This window comes from Selaginella moellendorffii, unplaced genomic scaffold (genome assembly GCF_000143415.4).
Source record: "Selaginella moellendorffii unplaced genomic scaffold, v1.0 SELMOscaffold_208, whole genome shotgun sequence".
NCBI classification, from domain to species: domain Eukaryota; kingdom Viridiplantae; phylum Streptophyta; class Lycopodiopsida; order Selaginellales; family Selaginellaceae; genus Selaginella; species Selaginella moellendorffii.
Window position 1 is genome coordinate 3384 of NW_003314468.1, and position 11422 is coordinate 14805.

Sequence of the window (11422 nt, forward strand, 5' to 3'; positions counted from 1 at the left end):
GAGCTCTTCGATCAAACCCTGGACAAGAACGTGGTGACCTGGACGGCGGTGATGCACGCGGCAGCTCCGCAAGGCGCGATCGATCCTCGACGCCATGCCGACGCGATCCAGCTCTTCCGGATCATGGATCTTGAGACGATCGTGAGCGTGCTTTTCGCGGCCACAGCGATCCAAGATCCATCACTGGCGCACCACATCCTGCCCGATATCCGCCACAGCGCCTCTACCGCGAGGGTGCGGTGGGGAATTCCCTCGTCCATCTCTTCAGCCGATCGGGGCGGCTGGACGACGCGCGCGAGATCTTCCAGGGAATGATCGACAGAGCACGGTTTCTTGGAATATCGCCATCACGGCCACGGCCAAGGCCGGCACGGCCGATCGGCGCTCCAGCTGCTGGAATCCATGGCGCTCGACGGTTGCGCGCCCGACGCGATCACATTCTCGTGCCACATTGGATCGAGCGTGCCTTGGTACCTATAGTTTCATAATAAAAACCATTACATTCTAGAAAATGCATTTAAAAAAAAGTGCTTACTTCATTGGATGAATGGAAAGAAACAGAAGCCTCATTCCCAGATGCATCTTTCCAGATATGACAGACATAACAAGGTAGTAGCAAAAGATTGCAAACGTGGTGGTTCCCAGCAAGCCTGAAAAGAAGGAAACTATTCAGGTCTAGAGATCGCATCGACAGAAAGTACCCCCGACAGTGTCAAGCTGAATAAAGACTTGATTCAGAAACGGAAAAGCTGGAGGATTGACAAGCATGAAAACAATGATGTGGAGAAGCCAAATTATAGACAAAGCCAAACTGCAACAAGAGAAATAATAAGACTGAATCTTTTTCTCAAGGACTTTCTTACCCGACAATGCCAAAAACAAGCTTGGCTAGGTAGAAGAGAACCGTAAGTGTCTGCCTGAGAGAAAACCAGCAGTAGAATCAGCACAAAAACTTAAATGGTAAACTAGAACGGTACCTTCTCTCCCTGTGGGAATGCCTCATTCAGAGCTTCAACATCATCTTCCAAAAAGACAAGCTCCTGAATCGAGCTACACATATGCGTTTGTCAACATGATCACGTCCACCATTTACTTTTGTTTCTGTGCGCAGTGGTGCTCACCTGCTGGACTTTCTTCACATTTTTTCGAAACATCCGTCCTTTCTTCCCACCTCTCTCTTCGCGTTGGAGGCCCAAAGTCGCCGTTTTTAGCTCGTTAGAGCGCTTGGCTAGATCAGTCGCCTCCTGTAAAGCCATCACCTTGAAGATATTAGTTGCAAGAAATGAGAACAAATCACACACACACCTTTACGTATTGAGCACGAGTAATAACACACTTGGGCCTATTCTTGAACGCAAATATGAGGCTCAGTGGTAATGTTGCCATTCCAACACCTCCAAACATCTGCAGGAAGGAAATCAGATCTTCTAGAAAACAACACATAAAACGACATTACCATGAAGAGTATTGATCCTATTATTGTGTTTAATGTGATCACGTAAGTCACAGATAGTTTTAACCAGAGATCCAGACATATAAGCTGCACACTGTCACACAATGTTGTCAGATCAATGAAGAAAGGGAAAATGTAAAAGAAAAGGCTTACCATGAGAGTAACATTAGAAAACAATGAGAAACCAGCCGAAACCAAGCACGAAGCCTTTGCATTGAGCGAGCTAAAATCATTAATGAACGCCATCGTTGTGGATGAAAGACTTCTCATGGTGAAATCGGCATAACCAATAACAGCTTCAAGCAATCACGTAGAAAAAGGGTTTAAGAACAAAAGATGGAAAAGAGCTTCTTACCATAGAGAATTCCCAAAAGGAGGCAGAAAACTGTGAGGAGTATCACCACCCACAAGAGAGCGTTCTTTACCCTTTGTGTCACAGTCCTGGAAATCACCACGAACAAAGAAAGCTTTTGAGATCATGGAGGAATAGAAAGAACTTAAGAAACTCTAGGAGGAGCTCGGTCGATCGAGTATTCTAAGAACAAGAACAAAAAGATGGAAGATTACTTCTCCTGATCGCTCTCGTAGAAGAAGATCGCGAAAGGAATGACGAGCACAGTGTCGATGATGTAAACCGCCCACCATAGCTGCTTCATCGGGAGAGTGAGCTTACACGCCCCGACGTAGAGATTCTTCTCGCAGGAATGGCGATTCGCGACGTCCGCCGGGAGCATCAGGATCGAGAGTTGGGCAATGCTGAGCCCAATCACGACGATGATCTTGGGAAGATAGGCCTGATTCTGGAGCGCGTGATGCCGGGGATCCAGCGTCTCGAGGAGCTGGAGAACGGGGAGCGTAATGCCGGTGGCGATGGATCCTCAGCTCCTCGGCCGCGGTAATCTATAGCGTGCCGGGCGGATTGAGGGATCCAGGGCGATTGTGTGTCGTGGAGCAATGGGAACCAGCTCCAGCTCTCCTACATCGAGAATGCTGTGGGAGGCGGTGGAAGAGTCACGGAGATTCATCTGGGAGAAGGATGGGATGCCGAGAGGCGGCGACTGGCGTATGATTCTCTCCCGGCTTTTGCTCTTCTCCAGAACCAGCGGCAATTGGGCTACAACCCTGGCGACTGGTCACTGGTATGAAAAATTCTTCTCTTTTTCTCTAGAAACGCTAGTTGTGATCGCAGGTGGGAGCATGTTTTAGAATATAGCGAGAGCATTCGCAGCGTTCTCGACCAGCCCACCCAAGGCAAGGTTGTGTGAGAGAATGATGTGAAAGATTCATTTGATTTATTTATTTGTTTTGTGCAGGAGGAGAAGACCTCGATGCTTAAGGCTGTGTGGGAGCTCATAGAAGTTTTCTATGTGGACAGAAGCGCGACATGGTGGCTTCCGGAGCGTCTTGTAGACTGGCTAGCGGTAAGAAGCAGTGAGTTTTTTCTTGACTTACGATTGATTTGCCTGTGAGCTTTGCAGAAGTATGACAAAGTCCTCTTGATTGATGAGGACACTGTACATTCCAAGGTAGTGTCGTTCCAGCGGAAGCTTTCCGAGATTCAAGTAAGTTCGAAGTCTTGCAGCTTTTTGTTTTCTCTTTGTGTATCGTTGTTTAACTTGCACTTGCAGTTTCCCGAAGACGATGCAGCTTACTGGGATGCAATGGCCTCGGCCTTGTCAGTCGGATGGCTTGACGTTGTTGTAAGTTGTAAAACTGTGCGTGTAAGTTCCATTGGTAATCTCAATCTTCCAGATAGCGTTCTTGCGGATGCATGGATCGTATCGATTGGATCAGCTTGATGACCGGCAGGTTTCTTTCTCCATGCTGTTTTGTTGACTTGCGTTAACTTCCGGATGCTTTTTTATGTCTTGGCAGACTGAAAATGGCCTCGTAGAAGCAGTTACACTGCTCATTATGCAAATGCCGCGGCTGCGCCCAAGGCTCCCTGATGAAAGTCCTGGTGTTGCTATAGGTTTTAAGCCTGACTCTTCTAAGGTTTGATGTGGTTGCAGCAAAGTTTTTAGTTTCTCAGATTTTATTACATGCAGGCGAGGGAAAAATGGCGAAGTCAGGTTTCCAAGCTTGAAAATAGTGTGTTTTGGGCGGAATGCAACCACCGTGGGACGCTTCTTGGTCTTAAGAAGCTAATACAGGTGCTATTGGGAAACGTTGATGTTCTACAGCTCTCTACGTTTCACTGGATGGAGCTGCTGGTGGCGCATTTCCTACATCTGATACCTTTTTCTTTGGTATGTATGAACTGTGTAGTGTGCTCAGTTCACTTGCAATTATCGGGTGCAGGTCTTAGATGGAATGCGTAGCATAGCTTCCAAGTGCAAAAGATTGAAAAGTTCTGGGGACGAAGACCTTGAAGAACTTTTATCTGCAATTATCAGCAACGACACCGAGGTAAATGCTCTTCCCCGTCACAGTGGAGTTTAATCTAGCACTATACAGATACTCTTGGCGAAGTGTTCGAAGGTTTTCAATGCCTGGTAAGAACTTCTCATGTCGAATATTGATATAAATTTTCTATCAGGATGATGGCGCATGTTGATGATCTCCTGATAGCAAAAGGGGAGGACGTTCGATCTCTTCTTGAAGAAGACAGGCAAACTCTAGGCGGCTTGAGCTTGAAAGAACTCCATCGTTTGGTTTATTCTCAAGTACTGTCTTCGCACAGCTTAACCTGGCAGGTATATCGTTGATTTCTTTGTTCTTGATGTTTGTCTAACAATTATCTCAGCTAGCACCTGTTTACCTCGCGGCTTGCCCAAAGCAAGGCCTGGGAATGCTTGAAGCTCTCCTAATGAAGCAGAGTTGTTCCAATCAGAAACTGGCATTGAAGGTTGGTCTTGGTGTGACGTTTTCTTGAATCTTAATGTGAATTTTGTGCAACAGGCACTAGAGATATGCCGCCTCTATGAACTTGATACCGTGAGCACAGCCATCGCCAGGGTTTAGTATCTTCTTCCTTTCCAGGCTTGGGGTTCTCACATGTGTTTTATGTCTTCCAGGCTGTTGGTGTTCATAGTTTAAAGCATGGAAAGAAGGGCCAAGGGATAATGTGGCTTCAATTGGCCCGAGACGAGCAGAGGCTTTCTACTCTTGTGGATCAGATTTTGAACACAATAACGTCTGGTGAAGCTGATAGTCTGGATAATCTCGAGGTAGCAGTCTTACGTTTTATTTGATACACGCACACTTTTAACGCTCTTTTCCCGTGCCAGCATTTTGAGGGTCTCTGTGACATCCTTGGCTCGGGAGCAACGAAGCATCAAGGCCTGTCGTTCCTAGCAAGGTACTCACTTTATACAGTTGCGAAACTATCCGGAGCTCACTTCTAACTTCACACAGGTACAAAAGCTTTAAGGCAGCGCTGCAAAACATCAGAGATCTGTGGCTTCCTACACCGAAAACCTCGCTGTGACTTCTCTTCTCCAGGTTACCAATCCGTTCGGAACTTCTTCTTGCTCACTAAAACCCCGGCTTGCAGCTTCTAAAATCTGGAACCTTTCCACGTAAATTCTGGCTGTCCTTGCTCCAAGAATCAGTATGGAGCTGTTCTCACATCTCGTTTACACTCTAAAATTCGGATCTATCAGGTGGAGCTGCTGGAATGGCCGGAGCAAGTGCTGGTTAGCGAGTCCGAAACAAACACTCTACTCTGCTGCCTCCAGGAACTCTTCCTCGCCAGGGACCGGCTAGAGAACGACATCCTAGGCACCGCAGAGCCTGGCGCTTTGGATCGCCTGAGATTGGCGCTGGCATCCAACTTGGGCCGTGCCATCTTGCAAAGCTGATCGTAGCTTGGCATAGATTCTCTCTGTCCAAAAATCACTAGCTGATTCTCAGCGTGCAACAAATGTAGTTGCTCCACCACGATCGCTGCTGCTTATGCCGGTTGTCACCACCGCTACCAATGCTACCAGCGCCACCGCTAAACTTTGGCGAGGGGTTTCTAACATTCTCGATGGCTTTCATCAGGACGTTGTTATTGGTACGCTTGGGTGGTGGCATCAATCAACACCTCCCTATCCTGCCTTGGAAGTCAGGCTCCCAATCTCAGACAAGCGCAAACAAGCTTTTGCTACTCTCCCCTAACAGTGTGATTTCACCCTGTTGACGTTCACGGCCCATTTCCTTCACCATCAATTCTCCAAAGGGTTTTTAAAGTTGTAAAAGTTGACTTAGTGGACCTGTGGGTTTCCACAAGCACTGGTTCCTTTGCGACGATGCGGTTCCAGGCAAAGTCGTCTACTCATTTGGCGAGGAGAGGACGCTGCAATCTACCCAGAGCAATGTACGGCAGTTTATCATGCCCTAAAAGCATATGCGTAAAGAATATGATACCTGATTTTCTTGGCGTTTTCTGTTTGGTGTAAATGCGTTTAACTCATTTTCTGCACTAAACTAATCTTTCAGAACGCTCAATCCACCCAATCACCTTTTTTTTTTTAACCTGCAGGTTTGGAGGTATATGTATGACAAAGTCATGCAGCTGCGATGAGTCAAGCTATACTTCATTTTGGGATAAACATGTTTTGTGCACTAAATTAACTCATTTACCCCATTATAAAAATGGAGTCTTCTTCTGGTGTACATACTTCTTCTGAAGGTGAATTGCAATGGCAACAATGGCGACAATGCAGGGAGCCTTGGTGACATTGTGGCGAATTTTGATTTCAGCAAGGTAAAGTGGAACCTGTCTTGCCCAAAGCAGTGCTTAACTCCTTGTGGAATGCTCCAGATTGATGTGCGTTCCAAGAGTTCCGAGGATTACCTCCACACCAACCTGGCACCATCGTTTGGGGCATTGAATGCAGAAACAGTGAAGAAGATGGATGAGGTTCTCAAGGTTTGCATCTCAGGAACTACCACTCTTCTTGCCACAGTGCCACCAGAAGAGCGAACTTGGGAGAAGGTCAACTCCATGTTCATGCAAAATCCCCTGGTTGAGCCAATGGGCGATGGGGTTAGCAGAGCTGACAAGTTTCTCAACAAACTCCCGAAGGATCACATTTTTCAAGGAGCTATTGTGAAAGCAGTAGTAGAAGTTATATATTATAGAAGCTATTAACCTTTGCGGCCTTCTCTCGTCACAGGTCCGGACCTGGTTTGTGAATCTGATTGCAGATGAGGACGTCCTGAAATCAACCAAGATCGACATTGAAGTTCTTCAGGAAATTCTTGCGCAGTCTGCCAAGCATGAGCACCACGAGAAGACCATAGTTGACATCGTGGTCTTAAGGTACCCTGATATGGAAAACCCGTACTTCAAGGTTTGTGCCCAGGCTGCCCTTTGTATTTCAGTCACAGCTCATGCTTATGAGTACAGGTGTACCGCATCAAACTCTTTGCTTCGTCTGATAGCACCCATATTTTGTTCCATCAGGTGGATTCCAATGGCATCATTGGAGGTGAGGTGTCTAATGTAAACCACTGAAGACTGCACGCTCCTTTTGTTCTATTTGCAGAGTTCACCTTCCATAAGTTTAAGCCACACAAGGAGGTCATTGACAAGATGAACCCAGACGCCAAAAAGAAGGCTGTGGAGGCTGCAGATAACATCTTTGGTGACATTGACAAGGCTGTGGATGCAGATAACATCTTTGGTGTCATTGGCAAGGTTGTGGAAGCTGCAGATAACATCTTTGGTTTCTAATATCCAGGCTGTGTCAATTGAGCCAAGATGCCCCCTGCTTCAAGCTAAAACATCTTTCTAAATAATAATCAAGTCATATCTTTCATTTACTTGAAAATAACAGTCTTTTTAATCTCAATTTCTGAAAGAGACATTCAGGGAAACAACGGCTTCATAGACCTGGAACGACAAACTACATAAAAGTAATAAATATATAAAAGCTAGATGCTTTGGATTCCGTCAATGTAGCAAATTTTTGCCTTCCACTGGAATATTGGAAGGTGATGATAAGTTTATCTATGAGAGTCTATAACGCTCATACCTTCACGATGTTGTTGAAACTTGTCTTTGCTCAAAGCTTTTGTCATAATGTTCTATCTATATACTGTTTATAGTCTTGTGGTGCCCATCAAGAAGCATTGATATATTAATAAAACGAAACAGGACAGTTTGAGATCATTATCATTGTCTCTTTGGTCTCTGTAGATTCTTCGCACTCAAGGTTACCACAAGTTAGCCACGGACACGCTCAATCAGCTCTAAGCCGAGTTGATGGCTTGGCTGTGAGTGCCATTTGGCTCTCCATCTGGTGCCGGATTTTCCCATCCTGCTACTTTGATGCAAACGACCCCAGGAACTCTGTCGCAAAAATATTGTAGAGCAACAAGGTCTCTCAGACAAGGTAATATTTAAGTTGACTTTGACAAGGAACAAAACTTCGAGAATAGAACTTTAGAGAATGCTATTGGGCGTTTTTGTTGCAAACGGCTTGGCACAGTGCAGCCAGTGCTGATGGAACAAGGCAAAGGGAGGCCCTCAGAACCGTCAAGCTTTTCCTCCTGTAACTCACGAACTTTGTCATGAGCATATTGTAAGTTTTCTTTGGCAAATGCTTATGTACTGATCAGTTGTTTCAGGCTATTTCGGCAGCACATCAGAGGTGTGACATCTCCTGCTATGGTCCTAGAGATCTACTCCGGGATTAGATTTCTCGCTCATTCAAGACAATCCAGATGTTAAGACAGTTGTAAAGTTTTAGATTAATTGTTCCTAGTGTTCCTCTAACATGGCACTGTTTGGGTTTGAAATCTGGTAAGCTAAATGCGCAGGCCATGCATTTTGTAGAATGTATCCAATCTTTCCAAAACAGCAACTTCCCTTATTTCTTTTCCTACTTTCTTGTCTAGCTGAGAACACCTATAGTTTCATAATAAAAACCATTACATTCTAGAAAATCCATTAAAAAAGAAATGCTTACTTCATTGGATGAATGGAAAGAAACTCTTTCCAAATATGACAGACATGATAAGGCAGTAGCAAAAAATTGCAAACACGGTAGTTCCTAGCAATTCTGAAAGCAAGGAAACTATTCAGGTCTAGAGATTGCATCGACAAAAAGTACCCCCGGCAATGTCAAGTTGAATAAAGACTTGGTTCAGAAACAGAAAACCTGGAGGATTGACAAGCATGTAAACAATGATGTGGAGAAGCCAAATTATAGACAAAGCCAAGCTGCAATAAGAGAAATAATAAGATTGAATCTTTTTCTCAAGACCTAAAGGACTTTATTACCCAAAAATGCCGAAAACAAGCTTGGTTAGGTAGAAAAGAATTGTAAGACCCCAGGATGTTTCTACCTGAGAGAAAACCAGCAGTAGAATCAGCACAAAAACTTAAATGGTAAACTAGAATGGTACATTCTCTTATACACATAAACTCCTCAATGGAACAAAGTGTCGCGAATGTGATTTTAGGTATCGAAAGTTACCTATCGGCTAGTCTTTATGGACACTCTTTCCTTACTACCACGACGGCAGAAAGTTGGTATTGTTGGACCCGTTATCAATTCCCACTTGAGCTAATTGAGAAACATGTCAATGACCATGCACTTAGATTGGATAAATATAAGGTAGGAACTCTATGTGTTTCTTGCTGAGCATACTCGTCCTGGTTTAAGAAACTTGTGTCATTAGCTTGCACTTGCTAATATCAAGAACCTCTACGATATTAAGCTTAGTCCCTCAATATTTGCTAGATAATAGCTTACCATATTTGCCAAACACTTTTGCTATCATGCCCTTTGTGTTAGTTTCATTCCGGTCCCAAATGCTATTTATGGAAAGTGTCTAGATTTGTTTATTTGGCATATCTACGGAATGTAGAGATTGGCCTGAACACAATGGTGTTCGTCTCGTGTCCAAATTCACATTTTAACACCATTCTATATTTAATAAGTTTTGAACTTGTCCTAAAGACTAACTCCTGATATTAAGGGAGGCTTGGGGTGAAAGCCCAAAGCATGTGTTCTTCAAAGGGTTCTGGGGGGGGGGGGGGGGGGATATATAAGGGGTTCCAAATGTATAGTAGGGATAGTGGGTAGGTCGAGCATAGCTGACCAACTTGAGGTAGTTTAACTCCCACTTGCGTGTTTGTCCTTGTTCTGCGTCTGACTTGGGTATAAGCCCAAGTTCCACACCATACTAGTTGGTGGAGTACCTATATCCTCACGTTATGCCACCAGTATGCTAAAATAACACTAGACTCCGTTTGGCTCCATTTTGTGTGTTGGTCTTGGCATTGGGATGTGGGATGCTCTAGGACTGTTTTAAGTCACTCTATACTTTTGTCCCTTTTGTAAGGAACCAACTCCCTGAGGTGTCGTAGGCTAAAGGATCCCTGAAAGCTTGACTAAAATGACAAAGAGTTTATCAGATGGGACCAAGTCGGAGATTGAGTCCAAGACCGACTCTGAGACCGAGTTCAAGATAGTGTCCGGGATCGAGTCCGAGGCCGAATCGGAGACCGAGTTCGAGACAGAGTTCGAGATCCGAATCGGGTCCAAGACCGAGTCCGAGGTCAAGTCCAAAGTCGAGTCCAAGATCGGGTCCGAGATCGAGTCCGAGACCGAGTCCGAGACCGAGTCCGAAGTCGGGTCCGAGATCAGGTCCAAGATCGAGTTCAAGACCGAGTTCGAGTATTAATACGGGTCAAGGGGTGAAAGCCCACAGCGTGTGTCTTCCACGGGGGCACAGGGGGGGGGGGGGGGGGGGGGGGGCTGCAGGGGGTTCCAAAAGTATAGTAGGGATAGTGAGGTCTAAGAACCAATCTTGAAGGAACTCTCCAGTGGTGCTTCCAAACTAACTTGAGGTTAAGACTGGGGCCGAGGGGCCTTGGGTGGGAGTGAGCATGGACTTGGGTGGTGCCAGAAGGGCCACCCAAGGAAGTGCTCAAGAGCAGCTCCCACTCCTAAAAGGTAAACCGACTACAGTGCTCCCGGCTCATGTGGAGTGGTGCCCCACTTAAGTACCTTGTGGCTCATTAGTCCTCGCCCTTCCTAGGGGCTTGGGCCTTCCCTTTGGGATGGAAGTGGGGGGGGGGGTTAGAGGTACCCATACCGGGCTGTTAGACCACGGTGTTTCGCCCTGGCGTCCTGAAGCAAGTGTTGCACCCAAGGCATCAAGTTTTGTTATACCAAGGGATGTTAGGAACCTGGAGGTTTAGTGTGCTTGGCTGCTTGTGCCTACGGGGAGTGTAGCCAAACCTTAAGTCCAGTCTAACCCGGGGAAGGGGATTGGGAGAGATTTGGGAATCCGTGGATGGATGGCTAACGCTCCGTTGCTCATGCAGTGAGTAGTTGAAACTAAGTAGGAGCTGGTACAATAGGCAGGAACCTTGGTGAGGGAACTTAGCAAAAGCCAAGGTAGTGTTGATCGGATAGACAAGGTAAGCTGGCAAATTGGAAAGGAAAAATTTGTGGCTTACAATTTGGTATCGGAGCCTTTTCCTCAGTTCTAGCGAAGGATAGAGGCAGATTGCTGGGAGATGGCAAAGGTAGGGCGCAAGCGAACCCAGGCGGAGACGGAACCTCTGCCGGAGTTGGAGCCTCCAGTCAAACAAGAGGCTATGGATGAGGAATCCTTGCATGAGTAGGACTCTAGTGAGGAAACTTCCAAATAGGAGTTCAGTGGTGAGGTTCGGTCATCCAAGGCTCGATTGGACGTTCTAGAAGGACAATTGGCACAGACCAATGCCCTGCTGGAGACTCTCGTACGCAAGCTAAAGCGTGATGAGAAGCGGAAGAAAAGGCAAAAGACTGCAGAGGCTAGCAGTGTAGAAGGTGCGACCCTTTGGCAGGGACTGAGGCAAAACCAGACAAGGTCAAACATATCGAAGTGGAATCAGTCCCTCAGGCAATTCCCAAGTACAAACCAGAGCCCCCACCGGTCTTCAAGGGAGTGAACGACTATAAGGTGGTGAAGGATTGGTTTTATGATATAGAGGAGTACTTCTGAGTGTTGCGGTTACCGAGCTCGGAGAAGGTCCCA

At 46.0% G+C, this 11422-nt stretch overlaps 2 protein-coding genes across 2 annotated transcripts; one reads left to right on the plus strand and one right to left on the minus strand.

Annotated features, from left to right (window-relative positions):
- Window positions 1–520: 520 nt before the first annotated feature.
- Window positions 521–2295, minus strand: LOC9648397 (LIMR family protein SELMODRAFT_432208-like; the record flags this gene model as incomplete). Its single annotated transcript, XM_024667816.1, is given in 10 exon segments — window positions 521–650; window positions 702–811; window positions 864–917; window positions 967–1040; window positions 1122–1244; window positions 1306–1404; window positions 1457–1547; window positions 1656–1749; window positions 1809–1894; window positions 2021–2295. Coding segments are annotated over 10 exon segments (1125 nt in total), but the record flags the coding sequence as incomplete, so codon positions are not given.
- Window positions 2296–2311: 16 nt separating this feature from the next.
- LOC9648396 (nuclear pore complex protein NUP85) lies at window positions 2312–4877 on the plus strand (the record flags this gene model as incomplete). The annotated part of the gene is made up of 17 exons (XM_024667817.1): window positions 2312–2317; window positions 2386–2585; window positions 2643–2709; window positions 2767–2874; window positions 2932–3015; window positions 3082–3153; window positions 3206–3262; window positions 3329–3448; window positions 3502–3702; window positions 3755–3862; window positions 3911–3948; window positions 3993–4149; window positions 4200–4301; window positions 4355–4411; window positions 4471–4623; window positions 4684–4754; window positions 4811–4877. Coding segments are annotated over exons 1-17 (1668 nt in total), but the record flags the coding sequence as incomplete, so codon positions are not given.
- Between the last annotated feature and the right edge of the window lie 6545 nt (window positions 4878–11422).